The sequence below is a fragment of the Arvicola amphibius genome, chromosome 13, assembly GCF_903992535.2.
Source record: "Arvicola amphibius chromosome 13, mArvAmp1.2, whole genome shotgun sequence".
Lineage (NCBI taxonomy): Eukaryota > Metazoa > Chordata > Mammalia > Rodentia > Cricetidae > Arvicola > Arvicola amphibius.
The window spans coordinates 46,610,314-46,630,894 of record NC_052059.1 but is presented as its reverse complement, the minus strand read 5'-3'; the positions used below and the strand labels follow the sequence as shown (position 1 = coordinate 46,630,894).

General features: G+C 41.0%; 1 protein-coding gene and 1 pseudogene across 1 annotated transcript in view; one reads left to right on the top strand and one right to left on the bottom strand.

Moving 5' to 3' along the window:
- The first annotated feature begins 10,479 nt into the window (after positions 1 to 10,479).
- On the top strand, positions 10,480 to 17,887 carry LOC119800464 (annotated as a pseudogene).
- Positions 17,888 to 18,680: 793 nt separating this feature from the next.
- Cdca2 (cell division cycle associated 2) overlaps positions 18,681 to 20,581 on the bottom strand; it is a 37,424-nt gene continuing 35,523 nt past the window's right edge. Inside the window, exon 15 of the mRNA XM_038309679.1 lies at positions 18,681 to 19,873. Within this exon, the coding sequence (XP_038165607.1) occupies positions 18,681 to 19,873 (1,193 nt within the window). The remainder of the gene's footprint in view (positions 19,874 to 20,581) is intronic.

The following is a 20,581-nucleotide window of genomic DNA, read 5'->3' as shown; positions in this document are numbered from 1 at the left end:
AAAAGTCAGGATGTGCATCTGTATTGCTTTTATCTTTATATGCGATTCTGGAGTGCTAGGGTTCAAACCCAGGACCTCGTGGACGCTAGGGGAGCCTCTGGCACGGAGCTGCATCCCGACAGCAGCCAGGAAGCAGCACTAACGCCCTCATGTAGCTGAAGAGGTCACTGCGACTCACAAACTTGTGACAGGTGGTTTAAGCACTTGACTGTTTTGAAACCGTTTTTATTTTGAAGTGATTATATAACCACAGGAAGTTGAGAAATTAGTAGGAGTCCCCCCTCCACAGGTCTTTGCCCATCTTTCAGGTGCGCAGCTCAGAAACGGAACTGGACCCTCTAAGGCTGAGTCAGGAGCCGGCTGGAACCACAGAGGGATTGTATGGGGATAAAGGAGCCGCACCCGGGGGAGACCGTGCTAATTTGACTAGAGATTTATGAGACAGACAATTGAGATCTGCTGACATGCTCAGGAAAGCAACGCCCCACCCAGTCTTCATCAACCCTTCCAACAGAGCTGGCCAACTCCTTCACGACCCAACAAGCTGTTAACTGGGCTCTAGACAGTGTTGAGCTTCCACTCGCCAGCTGGGTACGCGGTGACGAAAGGCTTTCTGGTACTACAGCTTCTCAGGCCTTCCTTCCAAGCTGCCATCTTTTTGGCCAAGTTTTCCCGCCCCTTCTCTACATGGGAATTTGGGAGAGAAAAGCTCCCACACTTCTCAGCGTTCTATTTTCCTGGATGGACGTTATTTCATCAATAACTAACACCCTTCTCTAAGAGCCAGTTCCCAAAAACGAGGAAACAGTCCTTTTCTCAATCAAGGAGACTCTCAGAAGACACTAGCCACAGAGGCCATGGGAGTCAATACCTTCAGATGCCCCTGTTCCTTCTTTTCCCTTGGGGGCATGATAGTTCAGGCCTCCTTACTAATAAGAAAATTCAGCCAGCAGGTGGTGGCTGCACGCCTTTAATGCCAGTACTGGAGAGGCAGAGGCAGGCAAATCTCTGTGAGTTCAAGGCCAACCTGGTCTATAAGAGTTAGTTCAAGGCCAGCTAGGACTATAACACAGAGAAACCCTGTCTTGAAAAACAAAACAATAATTAAATTAAATATATTGAGCACCTACCCCAGCCTTGGTTGTTCCCTTTGTTCCTTCTTCAGTGCTCACTGGGAGACCAAGTTTATACATGGGAAGCATATACTCCCGTGACTGCTGCAGATTAACCTGTTCTGGGCTCTGGCAACATACTCTGGGCACCAGGCAAGAGTAACAGCAAATAAAAAAAAAAAATACTTGTATTCTTTAAAAAGAGAAATGCCCCCTCCCCACTAAAACAAAAACCTTTATGGAAGGGAAAATAAATAAATAAATAAATAAATAAATAAGCTCTGCTCAGCTCCATGGAGGGGAAAGGTTAAACAGCATAGTAATATATAAGCAGTTTCTTAGTTTTCTCGTGGGAATACTTAACCACCTCAGAATGTTCCCCCCAGAGGTAATCTATTATATTTTGTTCAGCTTCTTCCTCCAAGAACTGAATCAATTCATGATGTAATGCCTCGGGGAGAATAATCTTTTGGACACAGAGTATCTTTCTGGGGACAAGGTTGAAGAAAACATCTTAAAATTGCTACAGTTTTTGGACCCTGTGTCCCCTGATCTTTACTGGGGCGTGGCATAGTTGGAAAGGGGCAGCCAGGGGTATGTGACAGGGATGCCACCTCCTGTCCAAGTGCCTGTAGATGCCTGGGATAGTTTCCATCTCCGGGAAGAATCCAGGGGATAAATCCACTTGGAGCAGAGTTGTGGCGCTGGGTGCACATGTGAGTGACAGGCTGAGATTGCTACAAACTCCAACTTAGCTCCAATGGCAACAGCTCCTTCTGGATCCTTTTCTGAGCTCCCACCCCACAAAACATTCTATGAGAGAACAGCAAATCATTCAGCATTCGGTTAATGGCAATTGATAGACTTTGGGATAGTTTCTGAGATTCAGGGGACTAGGCTGTAGCTGTGGACTCCAAGGCTCCTCCAGCTAAACCTCCCCTGAACAGCATGCCAGGGTCCCAAACATCTGACTTCCTTAAGCGCCTACTTGCCAGGTGGAGGCAAGAGCTGAAAAAGTGCAGTCCGAAGGCTCCGGCGCTTCCCAAGCCTTCTGGCCTGTTACTTCCTCAACTGCCCCATCTCTGTGTACTTCAGACGACACAGTACAGTTTCATCAAGGATGTCCTGTATGTTTTACTATAGTGTGGGCTGCAAAACAACAGAAAGATTTTAAAGGTCCGGACAAAGCCTCGATTAAGACCGCGAGGTTATTTAAAGAGAAGATGGATCATCTCTGCGAGGAAAGGCAAGAGTGGGTTTGTTTAAAAGGCTCACATTTGACTAGAAGTCAATTGTTTTAAAATCCCAAATAAAGTTTACTTCGATTAAAAAGGGACCCTACAGCTCTCAGAGGGTTAAAGACAATAAGAGTTTGGATAAACAAACCAGTTAGCTCCAGTATCACTCAAGGATACTAAGAACTTAAGTGGACATTTTAAAGTTGGAACTTGTGTTTCATTTTATTATTTGAGGCTTTTTAAATATATATATTCACCCCCTTTTGCCTTTTGAAACTAACAATCAAATTTGTCTGGCAGTTAAAGCACAGAAAAACCAACACCCCGATGTTAGAGGATTTGTCTGTCCAAAAGATACCAGTTGGGGTGGTCTGCAGGAATGTAACTGGACTGGCAGTATCCAGGAAGCGGCAGCATGGAGAGGCAGTTAAAATGCAAGACGCAGGTAGAGAGTTTCCGTAGTTAGCAGTTGGCAAGCAATGATTGACTTATTTCCCATTCACACCACTGTTTGGTAGCATTATGCAAAATACTTGGTGAAAGTATTTTTCAGTTTCAAGGGAGCATCTGAAAGGTGGGCTGAAGTGCTTTCGGCCTGACAGACTGCCTGGCTTACAAATTAGTTTCCACTGTGTCTTTGTTAAGACACAAACTGAGAATCTGTGGATGCTAAATAACCATAAATTGCAAGTTATTACTGTGATTAATAATAAACGTACTTTGTCGGGGTCACGAAGCGCAATGGCATATTACAAAATGAATTATCGACTGGGCACAATCCCATTTCCCTGTGGAGGCGAAGGGGTACTTAAAGGCAAGTGGGGGCGACCGGAGTCAGTACACAGTCCTGGAGATTGCCTCATAAAGGAACCATTGATACTTCTTAGAGGGGAGTCTTGGGGGGGCACAGAAGGCTACCGTCAAGGGGCCTCTAGTGCGTATTTGCTGGGCTTGATGGCCTTAGAATTCTCAGATTCTTAGTGGTCTCTAAATGTTTAAATACTTAAATTCAAGCATTTATCACTCTTTGGGGACCTCTGTGGAATTATTTACATTGGGAGTTAGCATTATCAGACAGTTCATTCTTAAAATATTAGCAAAAGTTGTCTGGATAAAAGTATTACCACAAATGCAATTCTTTAAGACAAATTTCTAACTTTTTAAGGAAAAAAAGTCACCTGCAGGCTGTAAATATGTGCGTTAGGTTTCTCCCATGGTATTTGCTTTGGCTGTGACCTCTCCTAATATTCAGTCGAACAAGGGCTAAAAATTGTCAAACCAAATTCTTGTCCCAAGAGTTGAACTCTGCTGCCAGTTTGAGAGAAACGCACGTCCAGGTTTAGGGAATCTGTCATGTTTGTTTTGGCTATGACATAGGGCAGAACGGTTTCCATCCCATTCGAATGCATTCAAGAGAGCTTGAAATATTGCACAATAAAAGCCATTCATTATATCTGTCTCCTTTCCCTTCCAAAAACAAAAATGGCTGCCCAGTTCCAAATCGACACAGGGGGCAGGAAGAAGGAGGCAGAGGGTCACTGGAAACCACCCAAGACTAACACCAGGTTTTTCAGGTTTGAGCTAGAGAATATTCTCAAAATCGTCATTCTTGATTTTTAGCTTTAAGACAAGAAAAGACAATACTGGCATGAACATCGGAAAATGGATATGTTATCTGCTCAAATGAAACATCAGTAGAAAAATCATACAGCCTTTCTTTCTGAAAATTGTTTGCTCGGTTTCTGCAAGAAAATTTCAATGCCTGATGTCAATTTTATACTGAAAAATTATTTTACTATTTGAAGAAACATTTGGTTGCTACTTTTTTGTTGTTGTTGTTTTTTTCGAGACAGGGTTTCCCTGTAGTTTCTAGAGCCTGTCCTGGAACTAGCTCTTGTAGACCAGGCTGGCCTCGAACTCAGAGATCCGCCTGCCTCTGCCTCCCGAGTGCTGGGATTAAAGGCGTGCGCCACCACCACCGGGCTTGAAGTAACATTTGGAAGGACATATTTGTAAGCACCAAGGCGCCTTCAGAGGAGATATTGAGTTGTTCACCGCCAAACACCCAGGATATTGAACACTGGAGGTGCAGTGTGGATTTGACAAAGGCAGTGACTCTATCGAACCACTGTTAAGATCAGAAATTACTGCAGAGCCGTAGAAATTTTTAAAGTAAATTTAAGTAGGGATACTAAAGTCATAAAAATCAACTACTAGGCTTAATAAACATGTCTAATAGCTTCCTTGAAATATCAAAGATCAAAACCTTAGGTTTACATGTAAGGTTTTGAAAATCTGAATTTTCCTTTATCTGACCCTAAAATACCAGCTGCTTATGGCTCTACAGACCACTCTGACCTCACAATGCACAGTACTTAATGAATTGAAACATTTCGACACAAGAGAAAAGACTTAAAGGAGAGAACTTCTGACTGAACACTGAGAATCTTTATGATGACGTTCCATCCAACCCTTTCCGAACACAAATGTATTTTTCTTTTGTATTCATGCCCATTTATTTTTTTCTTTTCATATATAGCATAATGCTTAACATAACAAAACATAGAAACTTCCAGGAAACAGTTAAGTCCTAATCTCTTATTTTTCTAACATATTTTTAGGGTCATAACCTTTAGGATCTGACCTTACTTGAAGATGTAGGGGGAAAATGTTCATTCAATAACTAATTACGTATCTCCTCACTTCAGCAATAAGGTTATGGCTGAATCATTAGGAAAATAAAAAAGAATTAAAGAAAGTTCAAAAGTGAACACAGCAGCACACTCGACACCCTTGAGGTCGTCACGTTAGGACATGCTATGATCAGCCTACGCACGGCCAAATCAAGGTCATGCAACTTCCCAGTGACTTTATGGCAAACTTCTGCTGTGAGAGTGCACACACTTATTTTAGCTTAGCACCAACTTCACTTGATCTAAGTTTCCAAATCCAGAGTAAGATTCGCTGCAGCAGAGACATAGCAGGACTTTCAAGGGTGTAAAAAGTTGAGATGTAACTTTATATTTTTGTTATGTTCAATTCACCACTAGTCTTTCACATTTATGCCTCACCAAAATGCCCTTCCCTGGTTAAAAATATAAGAGAAATACACAACAGAAGTGTACAGGAGATGGAGCCAGTCTGCACTCCTAGCTTCCACCCTATACAAATGAAAAGATGCTTGCAAAGAACGTGCCCTTTAAAGACCTCCTCCAGCAGCACAAGAGCCTCACCCTACTGAAGCTGGTCCACCTGGAGGCCTGACAGAGATGGCCATGCCTTTACCAGCCTGCCCTCCGTGGTTCCTCTGCTTCTTGGAGAAAACAGAGCATCCAAAGACTTAGAAACAAATGTCTGTATACAACTGCTGGATAAACGCTGGTGAATGCTTAGTTAATAGTCTTCCTACCTGGGATTACTTGGTGCAGGGAAATTTGCCTATGGTAAGGAACAATTCTCAAATCTTTCCTTTCTTTCTTCTTTTTTTGGTTTATCGAGACAGGGTTTCTCTGTGTAGCTCTGGCTGTCCTGGAACTCACTCTGCAGACCACACTGACCTTGAACTCACAGAAATCCACCTGCCTCTGCCTCTCTGAGTGCTGAGATTAAATTAAAGGTGCGCACCACCGCTGCCCTGCAATTCTCAAATTTTAACATCACTGCCTGAGCATGTTATGACAGCTTTTACACTAAACTAGACTACCACACTTTATGAAAATAAATTAGCCAAATTTACCTTTTGTAACAAATAAACAACAACAACAACAAAGGTAAATCTAATTTTGAACTTCAGAAGACAACGTTCAAATAAAGCAAATTACTTCTGACCAACTGCCAGGGACTCAAGGTCACGATGCAAATGAACTGCACTAAACTCACTGGGCTCAAGAAGAGGCTTCCAGTGAAGCCAGCCTCCCACCCTTTCTCTGGATGCTTTCACTGCTGACTCATGGTCTCCAAAAGGGAGTGTGCTCTGGGCATGATGAAGGCCCGAGAGTTGGTTAACCCTGCTTCTTCTGGCCTCTGGTCCATCCCACTCCCTATAAGTAAACTGTGATAAAATTCACAGCAAAAGGGAAAGAGGCTTCAAGATGCTGTGACAGTAAACACGCAGGCCAACAGAATGAGGTCCAGATACAGACTCATGATTTCCAGAAAGGTATCAACACAATTCAATCAATGACTTTCAACTCAAATTCAAATGATGCTGGCTGATTTCCACTCAAAACAAACAAAAAGTCACCCACGCCTCCAAGGGCACACAGAAATTAATTCAAACAGACAGAAAACTCAATGGGGAAAAGTAACCATGAAACTTCTAGAAAATCTTTGTGCTCTTGCGTTTAGGAAATATTTTTGTCATTTGACCTGAGACAAGCTAGGAAAGTTTGGAACTCGCTAAATGCCATAGGTTGCCTTTGAATTCACAAAAATCCTCCTACCTCTGCCTCCCCAGTGCTGGGATTACAGATATCAAATACCATGCCTGGTTCTTCTTGGGACACAAAAGATGTGAATCATTAAAGAAAAGAAAAAAGGAAAAAATACCAAGAAAACAAACAAGCCACGGGCTGGGGAGACATCTGTAAGAAAAACACTCAGTAAAGGTTTGTATCAAACATGCAAACAGTCTCTTTCGACTCGGTAAAACCATGACAGCGCTACCAACAAAACCCTGGGTAAGACATGCCATAGATAAAGGTAAAAGGAAGGCTAAATAAACAGAGAAAATGCTCATCACTACCATCCTGGAAAACACAAATCGAGGTCTGACCGCTGAGCATGTAACCAAGACGACTGGAAGCATGAATCTGTAAAAAGAACCATGTGAGAACAGGATGCAGCTTTATCCACAACAAAACCTCAAATCCTATAACCCAAATATCCAGAGTGAAATTAATCACCAGCAACAAACAACAACAATCACTTACAAAAAAAAATAGGTACAAAGGTTCTATCTATCTATCTATCTATCTATCTATCTATCTATCTATCTACCTACCTATCATGTATCTATCTATCTATCTATCTATCTATCTATCTATCTATCTATCTATCTTAATCTACCTACCTACCTACCTACCTACCTACCTACCTACCTATCTGAGATTCCATGTCTGTGACATTCTAAAAAAGGCAACAAGTATAACAGAATTCATACAATCAGCTGTGAAGAGCTGGGGAGGGAGGTTGGATTGATAAACATACTGACTCTGCTGTCAAAGTGGTGTATGACCATACACATTTTCCAAAATTCAAACACTATGTTCTTTCTAAAGTCAACTCTTGCAAGTTGTTTTACGTCAGAAACAAACAAACAAACAAACAAACAAACAAAACCCACTGGACTCTTGAAACCTTGCTTTCAGGTGTGAGTCAGTCAGGTATTATCAACCATCCTCTGCTTGCTTTGCCAGTCCAGAGCTGCACCCTCATGCTGAAGCTCTAGTCAGAGTAGATGAGTAAGAAAGAATATGCACAAGATATCACTGTGGGATGGGAGAAAATGAAAGACGGCCAAGACGCCAGCTGTAGTCAGAGGAATTTTCCAGAACCTGCAGGAGAACCCAGGCACCACTTCAGCAATGCCATTGTCTCACAAAACCTCTGACACCATTTTCAGTCACAAAAGCAGGTGACAACGCTTGCCTACAACTAGAGATAACTACAGACACAGTCATGGTATGCTGTGGGATAGAGGCGGCAGGATATCATATATGTCCATCACGCTGGCAAGCAACCAAACTTGCACGGGCATGGGAAGTCTGTAAGATGCATGCCAGTTGAGCTTCCGTATACAGAAAGCTGTTTATACTTCTTTTAAATTATGTGTTCTCCACTTTCTTCCCAAGCTCTCTTCATTCCCTGAAAAACAAAACAAAACAAAACAAAACAAAACACAACACAACACAAGTACAACTATGGGGGAATCAAAGCAACAGCAGTTACAAGCAGCCCTGGCCTTCCTGGTTACACATGGAAGGAAAACTGCAGGGGCCACATTGCCATCTTCTGGAAGAAATGAGAATCTGCAAGGACAGAAGCAGGAAAGGCCAATACTAAGGAAAGTATCCAGGGTTACTAATTTTTCTAGAAGAAAAGTTAAGGCAGGGAAAAATAATTTTCAGCGTATCCATTAACGAAAAGAAATGGGGGAGAGGGTGGAGGCAGAAAGCATGATCAAATACAGAAATAAGCACCCGATACAGGTGCTTAGATTTCCCCATAGTTGTACTTGTGTTTTGTTGTTGTTGTTGTTTTTTTTTTTTTTTTTTTTTTTTTTTTTTAGGGGAATGAAGAGAGCTTGGGAAGAAAGTGGAGAACACATAATTTAAAAGAAGTATAAACAACTTTCTGTATACGGAAGCTCAACTGGCATGCATCTTACAGACTTCCCATGGTAGTTACATCATGCCCCTTAAAGTGCTACAAAACTAAGGGAGTGTTTCTCAGCCTGTGGGTCGCAGTCCCAGACATTACAGTCCATTTCATAACAGTAGTAAGAATACAGTTATGAAATAGCAACAAAAATAACTTTATGGTTCGGGGCCACCACCACATGCGAAACTGTATTTAAAGGGTCACAGCATTAGGAAGGCTGAGAGCCACTGGTCTAAGAGAAGTTGCTTTATAAACACCAACCAAGCATTTATAATGAAACATTTCAGATGAACATACTTTACAGAGTGGATTTACAGATTTAATCTCGGCACTGGAAAACGAGAACACGCTCACATCAGACAAACGGGATCACAGTCAGCGGGCATTTTACGAGTGCTCTGACAGTGTGTGAAGCACTGCCAAGTGAGATACAGCTGAGTTGACGCCACCATAAAATAGGGAGGCAAATAACAGTCAACAGCTTTTGAGCTTCATCCCAGATAAGGACAGAATACGAAAATTCCTTTTAAAACCCAAGACCTTCTAACAGTTTGTGTGTTTGGGACACCTCCTCCCCGACCATTTAAAAAAAAAAATCCCCCAATCCAAAATGTTTCCAAGTGAGTTAATTCTTTATCACTTTGGTATGTCTGTGTGTGTGTGTTTAGTGGTACTGACTTGGTGACCACATACATGGTAGGGAAAAGTCCATAAATGATTTACGTGTAGAGATAAAACAAAGTTTTGGACAATTCACCCTTGAGCAGAAGAAATTGGGGATCACTTTGCCTGTTAATGTAAAATACATCAGGTTCTTCTCAGCGGGGGCTCCAGACCTGGCGGTGCCAAGGCGGTAACAACTTAGCTCCACCTCCGAGGGGGAAATGGGCCGCCCAGCAGGAGCTTTCTTCCCTGCTGTGTTATTTATAGGGAGCTCTATTTGTTAACATGTTTCTGCTATCAGGCTGAAGGGGAGCTAGTGATTTAAAGGATTTCTGGGACCATTGTTTAATGATAAGATGATTTATGTACATTCACAGATTCCAGATATATGGCAGTTTAGATTTTTAAATTTTTGTCACCAAAGCTAGGGAGTTGGGAAAGCTAAGCTCAGAAGGGACAGGCATACGGATATTAGGAAACGAAAAGTTTCAACTGCTGGAAAATGCTGTTAAAAAATCAGTAACCCACACCATCCTTTACTTTGGTAAACAAGTTCTCTAGAACACATTTAAGTTTCTACTTTTGAAAATAAAGTTAATAGGAAACAGTTAAATTCTGACTTACTTGTGATTGATTTGAACAATCTGGAAGAATGATGGCATAGTCATTTCTAATTATATTTCATTTATAACAATGGATCTAGAGAGTTACAGTCATTGAAGAAATGTTTCAATGTAGGGCCTCAATTTCACTTAATTATCAAAGGAAAACTTTGGTTTGAGAAGGACAACCAAGTCAAAACTGGTCTTAAATTGAACCCAAAGAAAAGAATAAGTCATCTAAAGGATGTTTTCCAGAACAGCTTAAGCCTTCAGTGGTCAATGTACACTTACAACAAATAAAAGTGCAGAAAGAAGAGCTGGAATCCAGGAAGCACAATGACATCTGCTGAGGGGCCCCTTGGAGAGATGGCCACCTCGGCAGATGGCTGGCATGGTAGGGCCACAGGGGTGCCTGAGGAGGGGACCAGGAGTGTGGTTACAGGCCTGACCCAAGAAGGTGGCCATTTAAGTATGTTTTCCCCAACAAGGAATGGGAATCCACCTCCAGATACAACCAACGAAACCATGGACCCCTGCATGCTTGCAGTATTCTTAACAACTCAAAACGATGTACAGACTAAATAAGCCACCTAGGACAGAGAGGGCCTCAGGAAACAAGCTCCACTGGAGGCAGAAGCCAGGAGCAAATCCAGTCCTGGGAGCCAACCCAGTCCAGGAACACTGGCGGATCAGGACTGAGCCAGCGACCAGATCCAGAGTCAGTGATCTCCACCAGAACAGGTCCAACTCCAAGCCAAGGACTTCTGCTGGAGGGGATCCAGACAAGGACTTACAGAAACAGATCAAAGCCAGCAGCCTAGGCCAAAGTAGGTCTTAGACAGCAAATACTAAGGGAGCAGAGCAAAGCACAGGAGCGCTGAGTTATCTCCAGGAACAGGAGTAACCAACAGGGTAACTAGAACTGTGACACTGACTGTACCACGAGGAACAACTATCTGAGCTTGGGATTCACTGGCATCTAGAAGATTATTCAACAGAATCTCAGACAGCACCAGCCACACCTATTAGAGGAAAAGATGAGTAGAAAAGGTAAGATCACACGCTACACCACAAAGAGCAACACAACACCAGTAAAACCTAAAGACCCTACAAGAGCAAGACCTGAACAGCCAAATATGGATGAGCCAGAAGAAAATGACCTAAAAAATAACTTCAAGGGAATGTTTGAAATTCTTAGAGATGAAATGAGAAATTCCCTTGAAGAAATGGAGGAAAAGACAAACAAAAAATTGGAAGATATCAGCAAATCACGTAAAGAAAACCAAGAAAAAGAAATCAAACATATAAAAGAAACTATCCAGGACTTGAAAACTGAAATAGAAACAATAAAGAAAACACAAGCCAAAGGAATTATAGAAACAGAAATCATGAGAAAAAGATCAGGAACCACAAAGGCAAGCATGAACAGCAGAATACAAGAAATGGAAGAGAGAATCTCAAGTGCTGAAGATACAATAGAGAAAATAGACTCATCAGTTAAAGAAAACATTAAATTTAACAAAAGTTTAACCCAAAGTATCCATGAAATACGGGACACCATGAAAAGGCCAAATCTTAAAATAATAGGTATAGAAGAAGGAGAAGTTTAACTCAAAGGCACAGAAAATTTATTTAACAAAATCATAGAAGAAAACTTTCCCTACCTAAAGAAAGATATGCCTATGAAGATAAGAGCCTACAGAACACCAAATAGACTAGATCCAAAATAAGTCCTCTTACCACATAATAATCAAAACACTAAACATACACAGTAAAGAAAGAATATTAAGAACTGCAAAGGAAAAAGGCCAAGTAACATATAAAGATAGACCTATCAGAATTACACCTTCTCATTGGAAACAATGAAAGCCAGAAGGTCATGGTCAAGCATTATGCAGACATTAAGAGACCATGGATGCCAGCCCAAACTACTATACCCAGCAAAACTGTCAATCACCATAGAAAGACAAAACAAGATATTCCATGACAAAGCTAGATTTCACCAATATCTAGCCACAAACCCAGCCCTACACAAAATGCTAGAAGGAAAACTCCAACCCAAGGAAGATGGCTATACCAACAAAAACACAGACAATTGATGATCTCATAACAGCAAATCCTAAAAAAAAATGCACAAATTATCATTACTGACAATGAAAACTAAATTAACAGGAGATAGCAATCACTGGTCATTAATATCCCTTAATGTAAATGGACTCAACTCACCTATAAAAAAACACAGGCTAACAGATTGGATACGAAAACAGAATCCATCCTTCTTCTGCATACAAGAAACTCATCTCAACCTCAAAGACAGACATCGTCTCAGAGTAAAGGGTTGGGTGTTGCAAAGAGAGAGGGCCCACCTGTTTTTCCCAGCCGCCTGGCTGGCTCACACCCAAAATAATCACATAGAAACTATATTAATTTAAACACTGCCTGGCCTATTAGCTCTAACTTCTTATTGGCTAATTCTTACATCTTAATTTAACCCATTTTTATTAATCTATGTATTGTCACATGACTGTGGCTTACCAGCAAGATTCTAACCAGTGTCTGTCTCAGGCAGGAGATCCATAGCATCTGCCACTCTGCCCTTCTTCCCAGAATTCAGTTCTGTCTACTCTATTTACCTAAGTTCTGCCCTATCAGACCCAAAGCAGTTTCTTTATTCATTAGCCAGTGAAAGCAACACATGAACAAAAGAACCTCCTACACCAGTTGGGAAAAAAATATACCAATCAAATGGACCTAAGAAACAAGCGGGAGTAGCTATCCTAATATTTAACAAAATAGACTTCAAACTAAAATCAGTCAAAAGAGACAAAGAAGGTTGTTTCATATTAGTCACAGGAAAAATCCACCAAGAGGAAATTTCAATACTGAACATCTATGCCCCAACTACAAGGGCACCCTCATATGTCAAAGAAACACTTCTAAAGCTTAAATCATACATTAAATCCCACACACTAATAGTGGGAGACTTCAACACTCCCCTCTCATCACTGGACAGGTCAATCAGACAAAAAATAGAGAAATAAGAGAACAGATGTTATGACTCAAATGGACTTAACAGACATCTATAGAATATTCCATCCAAACAGAAAATTTACCTTCTTCTCAGTACCTCATGGAACCTTCTCAAAAACTGACCAAATACTCGGTAACAAAACAAACCTCAACAAATACAAAAAATTTGGAATAACCCAATGTACCTTATCAGATCACCATGCTTTAAAACTAGAAGTCAACAGAAATACTAATTCCAGAAAACCTACAAACACTTGGAAATTAAACAATGCTCACCTGAATCATCAATGGGTCAAGAAAGAAATAAAGGGGAAATTAAAGACTTCCCAAAATTCAATGAAAATGACCACACAACATACCCAAACTTATGGGGCACAATGAAATCAGTGTTAAGAGGCAAGTTCATAGCACTAAATGCCTACATAAAGAAGCTGGAAAAATCCTACACTAGTGAATTAACAGAACATTAGAAAACTTTAGAACAAAAAGAAGCAAACTCACTTAAGAGAACTAGACGGCAGAAAACAATCAAATTGAGAGCTGAAATCAACAAAATAGAAACAAAGAAAATAATACAAAGAATCAATGAGACTAAGAGTTGGTTCTTCGAGAAAATCAACAAAATAGACAAACCTTTATCCAAACTAACCAAAAGGCAGAGAGAGAATATCCAAATTAACAAAATCAGAAATGAAAAGGGGGGCATAACAACAGACATGGAGGAAATACAGAGGATCATCAGGTCATATTTTGAAAACCTGTACTCCACAAAATTGGAAAACTTAAAGAAAATGGACAACTTTCCGGAAAGATATCACTTACCAAATTAAATCAAGACCAGATAAGCAAATTAAACAGACCTAAAATGGCTGAAGAAATAGAAATAGTCATCAAAAGTCTCCCAACCAAAAAAAGCCCAGGACCAGATGGTTTCAGCTCAGAATTCTACAAGACTTTCAAAGAATTAATACTAATACTCCTCAAATTATTCCACACAGTAGAAACAGAAGGAACATTGCCAAACTCTTTTTATGAGGCTACAATTACCCTGATACCCAAAAGCACAGAAAGACATTACTAAAAAAGAGAATTACAGACCAATCTCACTCATGAACATTGATGCAAAAATACTAAATAAAATACTGGCAAAATGAATCCAAGAACACATTAGAACCATCATCCACCATGATAAAGTCAGCTTCATCCCACAGATGCAGAGATGGTTCAACATACGAAAATCTGTCAACATAATCCATCATATAAACAAGCTGAAAAATAAAAACCACATGATCATCTCATTAGATGCCAAAAAAGCTTATGACAAAATACAACATCCCTTCATGATAAAGGTCTTGGAGAGAGCAGGGATACAAGATTAACTCAAAAAAATCAGTAGCCCTCCTGTACACAGATGATAAGAGGGCTGGGGAAGAAATCAGAGAATAACACCCTTCACAATAGCCACAAATAGCATAAAATATCTGAGTAATTCTAATCAAACAGTTAGAAGACTTGTATGACAAGGACTTTAAATCCTTGAAGAAAGAAATTGAAGAAGACACCGGGAATTGGAAAGATCTCCCATGCTCTTAGATAGGCAGAATTAACACAGTAAAAATGGCAATCTTACCAAAAGCAATCAACAGATTCAACGCAGTGCCCATCAAAATCCCAGCAAAATTCTTCAAAGACCTCAAAAGAACAGTACTCAACTTCATATGGAAAGGCAAAAAACCCAGGATATCCAAAACAATCCTGTACAATAAAAAAACTTCTGGAGGTGTCACAATCCCTGACTTCAAACTCTACTACAGAGCTACAGTACTGAGAACAGCCTGGTATTGGCATAAGAACAGACAGGAGGACCAATGGAACCAAACAGAAGACCCGGATTTCAATCCATACATCTTTGAACACCTGATCTTTGACAAGGAAGCAAAAAAAATATCAAATGGAAAAAAGAAAGCATATTTAACAAGTGGTGCTGGCATAACTGGATATCAACATGTAGAAAAATGAAAATAGACCCATATCACATGCACAAAACTCAAGTCCAAATGGATCAAAGACCTCAACATAAAGCCAGCCACACTGAACCTTACAGAAGAGAAAGTAGGAAGTACACTTGAATACAATGGCACAGGGAACCACTTCCTAAATATAATCCCAGCAGCACAGACACTGAGAGAAACAATTAATAAATGGGACCTCCTGAAACTGAAAAGCTTCTTTAAAGCAAAGGAAAAAGACAGCCTACAGAATGGGAAAAGATCTTCACTAACCCCGCATCAGACAGAGGTCTGATCTCCAAAATATACAAAGAACTCAAGAAATTGGACACCAAAAGAACAATAAAAAGGTGGAGTAAAGACCTAAACAGAGAACTCTCAACAGAGGAATCTAAAATGGCTGAAAGACACTTAAGGAAATGTTCAACATCCTTAGTCATCAGAGAAATGCAAATCAAAACAACTCTAAGATTCCATCTTACACCTGTAAGAATGGCCAAGATCAAAAACACTGATGACAACTAATGCTGGAGAGGTGGTTGGGGGAAAGGGAACACTTCTGCACTGCTGGTGGGAATGCAAGCTGGTACAACCCCTTTGGATGTCAGTGTGATGATTGCTCAGAAAATTAGGAAACAACCTTCCTCAAGACCCAGTAATACCACTTTGGGGTATATATCCAAAGGATGCTCAATCATGCCACAAGGATATGTGTTCAACTATGTTCATAGCAGCTTTGTTTGTCAAAGCCAGAACCTGGAAACAACATAAATGCCCCTCAACCGAAGAATGAAGAAGGAAAATGTACACTTACACAATGGAGTACTACACAGCAGAAAAAAATGACATCTTGAATTCTGCAGGAAAATGGATGGAGCTAGGAAACATTATTTTGAGTGAGGTAACCCAGACACAGAAAGACAATTATCACATGTACTCAATCATACGTGGTTTTTAAACATAAAGCAAAGAAAGCCAGCCTACAAACCACAATCCCAGAGAATTTAGACAACAATGAGGACACTAAGAGAGACTTACATAGATCTAATCTACATGGGAAGTAGAAAGTAAGAAAAAGACAAGATCTCCTGTGTAAACTGGGAGCATGGGGACCTTGGGGGAGGATTGAAGCGGGGAGGGTAGAGGCAGGGAGGGGAGCAGAGAAAAATGTAGAGCTCAACAAATATCAATTAAAAAAAACCAATTAAACTCATGGTTCAGTTGACAGACATTGTAGTGGAGGTGGATCACGGTGGAAGACACTTTCCTGTCAGAGACGTTCTTGCTGCACTCAGCCCCATACATCAGTTAGCATGTGAGAACAGAATCTGCCTTCTCCCTTTTCTGGTCTCCCAGATCCATGTTCACTACCGGCCCTACAGAAAGTACTCAGAAAGTTCGAATCATCAGTGTTGAAACTAAATCAATGGATTTAGTATTGAATTATGCCTATACGTCTAGAGTTATTCTGACAGAGGCCAATGTTCAAGCCTTGTTCACTACAGGTAGCATCTCCCAAATTCCTTCCATACAAGACTAATGTACTAAGAATATGATTAGTCATTTGGACCCACAAAATTCTACTGGAGTCTTTATCTTTGCTGATCATTGTGGTCATCAGGTCATCAAAACAACACATCCGTAAAAAGTTTCTGTGTGTCACCAAAGGAAACAGTTTCTGCAGCTGACAAAAGACCAACTCATAAGTATACTAGATAGCGATGATTTAAATGTAGACTGACCGGGAAGAACACATTTATGAGAGCATTATAAGATGGTGTGAACATAAGCAGAATGAAAGAGAAGTACACCTTCCAGAAATTTTTGCCAAATTTTTGATGGAAAATATATTTATCGAGAAAATTCCCCCTCAGTTTGCACAGGCCATAGTATACAGAGGCTTGGAATGAGTGCTTCTGAAATGATGTTTTGATGCTGCACACACACACACACACACACACACACACACGAAAGAAGCAAACAGTGCCTTGTCTAGATATAGTCACAGAAGTGTTTAAACTATGTAAACCACCAAATGACTTAAGAGAAGTTGGGTTCCTTCTATCACCAGATAATGACATTTACAATGCAGGCCAAGCAGCAGTGAGGTCTCCATTGATCATAAGGCAGAAAATGATTTTTGGATGTATGGCCATTTCATCAATAGATCGCTATCCAAGCCATCCTTGCTTCAGGCCAGAACAGGCTGCAAACTCATGCACTGCCGGAATAAAATGTATGCAACTGGAGGGCGTGTGTATGAAGGCAATGGAAGAAACTCCCTGCAGTCTGTGGAGTGCTACAGCAGACAGAACTGTCGGAGGTTGTCTGTGCCATGCCGGTTGCAGGGAGTTTCACAATGCTGTGGAACACAAAGGAAAGATCTATGTTTTACAGGGGGGAGTTTTTCCTCTTTTTTGAGCCGCAAAAAGACTACTGGGGATTTTTAAGCCCCATGACTGTTTCTAGAGCCCAGGGCTTGGCATCTGTGTACAAGGACTCCATCTACTACATAGCTGGAACCTGTAGAAATCATCAGCGTGTCTACTGTAGACGCCTATGATAGAGCTAAATAAATAGACTTGTAAGGATTTTCCATGTGATCAACCTAGGAATCCATACCTGAAGCTAGTACTTTTCCAGAATAAGCTCCCTTTATTTGTCCAAGCTACTCATGGGACTGTAGAAGAACACATCTTCAGAACCAGTAGGAAAAGTTCTCTACCAGTCTGACGACATTGCTTGCCAGTGGACGAAAGTGCACGAGACCCGATTGATTGTGGGGCCTTGGCAGCCATTTTGAGTGTGCCACGACTAGACTCTATCCTCAGTGTCTTCAGAAAGTACTGTAAGGAGTGGCAGGCCTTAGCACCGTCATGGTCATCTCATGCTGAGGGACCTTGTTTGGAAACGCTGCCAACAATGAAGAGAGCTGAGACTTTTGTAGACGGAAATGGGTGCTCGTAAAGACTGTGCTGTGGGGAGGGATTTACTTTTACTTTCATGCCGTTTTCATTTCAGTAAGGAAAGGGAACACATCATCAGCATTTTCCACCCCGGGCATTAAAGTATCATTCTAGAATTTTGTGGTAAGTAGTCCCTGAGAAACCAGGTGAATCAAGACAACTATACACTCTTAAAAAAAGCAGTTTGAGTATTCCTGGGTAGACATCCAAACTAGTTAACATGACTTTATTTTAAATACGGGCAACATTATGAGACAATATCATTTATTTAGATGTCATCTCTCGAACACAGAGAAGCACTAACTTAGATCCTCAGTTTTACTATTTATATGTATTTATTTTTGTGTATTGTTTTCAAGTGTATAAGATTAAATGTGCTCTGTGAAACTGAAAAAAATGCAGAAACACTGTTGAGTTTAAAAATGAGCATTTCAGTAAGACTAATAAACCTACTTAGCATTTGGAGGGAGAAGATATACAATAGGTTTTTTTCTTTTGGATGATGAAGAAATTCATTTATTTCTACTCAAAGTCATTACAACTCAAATGCTTTTTATTAGAAACAAGCAATGCACTGAAGTTGAACAGGGATGAAAGTAGCAGGGAGGAAGCTGCTCTTAAGAGCCAATGCTAGGTGAAACTGTCAGTTCCAGAACCAGTTCTCCTGTGCCCAGCCCCCTCATGGCAGTTGAGAGCTCTCTTCCTTCTTGAGAAAGGATCTTCTCTTGAAACCTGATGGCTCAGTGGTACTCTCACTGAGAGTGGTACTCTCAGCATTTGGGAGTGTAGACACACAGATGCTCTTCCTCCTCCTCCCAGGTAGCTTAGAAGAACCAACACCCTGGCCCTCATTGTCTGGGATGGACGGCAGGGCATCTAGGCTTTGTCTCGAGGATAGAGTCTCTTCTCTAGAGGACATACTTTCAAATCCTCTGCTGTCAAAGGCACAAATTGTCCTCCTCCTTTTCATTTTCTGGGATGTAGGAGGAGTGGGAGGCAACATCCATATAAGCCCCGTATCTTCCAGGATTCCCTGGAGCCTTGAGCTGCGTCGCACTTTGGGTTTAGTGCTTGCTCTCTGAAAGCTTTGCTCTAGGGCGGCAGATAAATCTTCACAAAGCTGGGGATTCCCCACACTAACCTCTGAAGAGCTTTCCCCGCTGCGGGAAGATGCAGAGTTACCGTTCTGTTCCAGGTATGAACTCTGTCTCTCACAAAAGTTCCTAGAGTATCTTCGTTTCCTTCCTTTACCACTCGTGATATGGCCGATCTCTGTACGTTTTCTTCCTGCGTTCTTACTGGGGCTTGTAGGTTCATTTAGATTTTTAAGTAGAATATCTTCTGAACAATTACGCTCCCTTTCTGAGTCAGATGGAAAAGGGTCACACTGCAGATTCCCCTTTAGAGCTGAGCATGCACTTTCTTTCTCACACTTTATATTCATATTCTCTGAAACCGTAAGGATCTCACGAAGATTTTCTGTATTTTGATCATCTTTGGAAAATTCCTGGCACCAAGGGCTACACAGAGGCTTTGGACTATCTGACACAATGTGCTCTTGGGTCACAGAAGCACAAGGCACAGGATTGCTTTCAGTCTTGGTCTCAGTTTTTGGCTCCTCTGCATGCTGACACTTACTTTCTGCTCTGGAGTTACCGTTTCTGCCTGTGTCCCTGTTGTTGGGGTTTGTGCCTTCCTCAGAAGCAGCAGTGCCCGGCAGCAAGCAGCAGCACAATTCAGATACACGAGACTGGTCAAAGGCTGGATCCAGCTTAGGCGAACCTTCCTCCAGAGGTAAGAGTGTCGTCTCTCTTTTGACGGGAATTTCAAGAGAGATCACTTCTTCCAGCTCACCACTTACGCTGAAGTCATCTATGGCATGGAAACACACTTCAATTCAATTACAAAGGAAACCTAAGAAACAAGCCGGTGTGGCCATACTAATTTCTAACAAAGTTGACTTCAAACTAAAATCAATCAGAAGAGATGGAAAGGGACATTTTATACTCATAACAGGAAAAATCCTTCAGAATGAAGTCTCAATCCTGAATATCTATGCCCCTAATATAAAAGCTCCCACTTATGTAAAAGAAACACTTCTAGAACTCAAGGCAGTCATCAAACCACACACACTAATAGTAGGAGACTTCAACACTCCTCTCTCACCAATGGACAGGTCAATCAGACAGAAACCTATCAATTACAAAGGAACAGTGGAATGCCTATGAAATGGACAGTCGGTGACTTACACAAATGTGCTCTAGCAACACTGTCTTTTAAGCTCTCAGAACGTACACAACCTATAACCATCACACTGTTCTTGCTCACATCTGTCGTTCTCCGTACCTTACCGTCCAGTCCATAGGTTAAGAAAACAAGTGTTCAACCATGGAATAATAAAGCACACAACTTCAGACTATGAAAATCAGACTGCTGTGTTAGTTTCCTTTTCTTTAATGTGCTTCTCATACTATAAGGTGCACTAGTGTGAAACAGTTCCTACTGACTGAAAAAACAGACATCACACTTTTTAAATTCTTCTATCAATGCCTTCTTAAAACAAGGTGATAAAAATCAGAA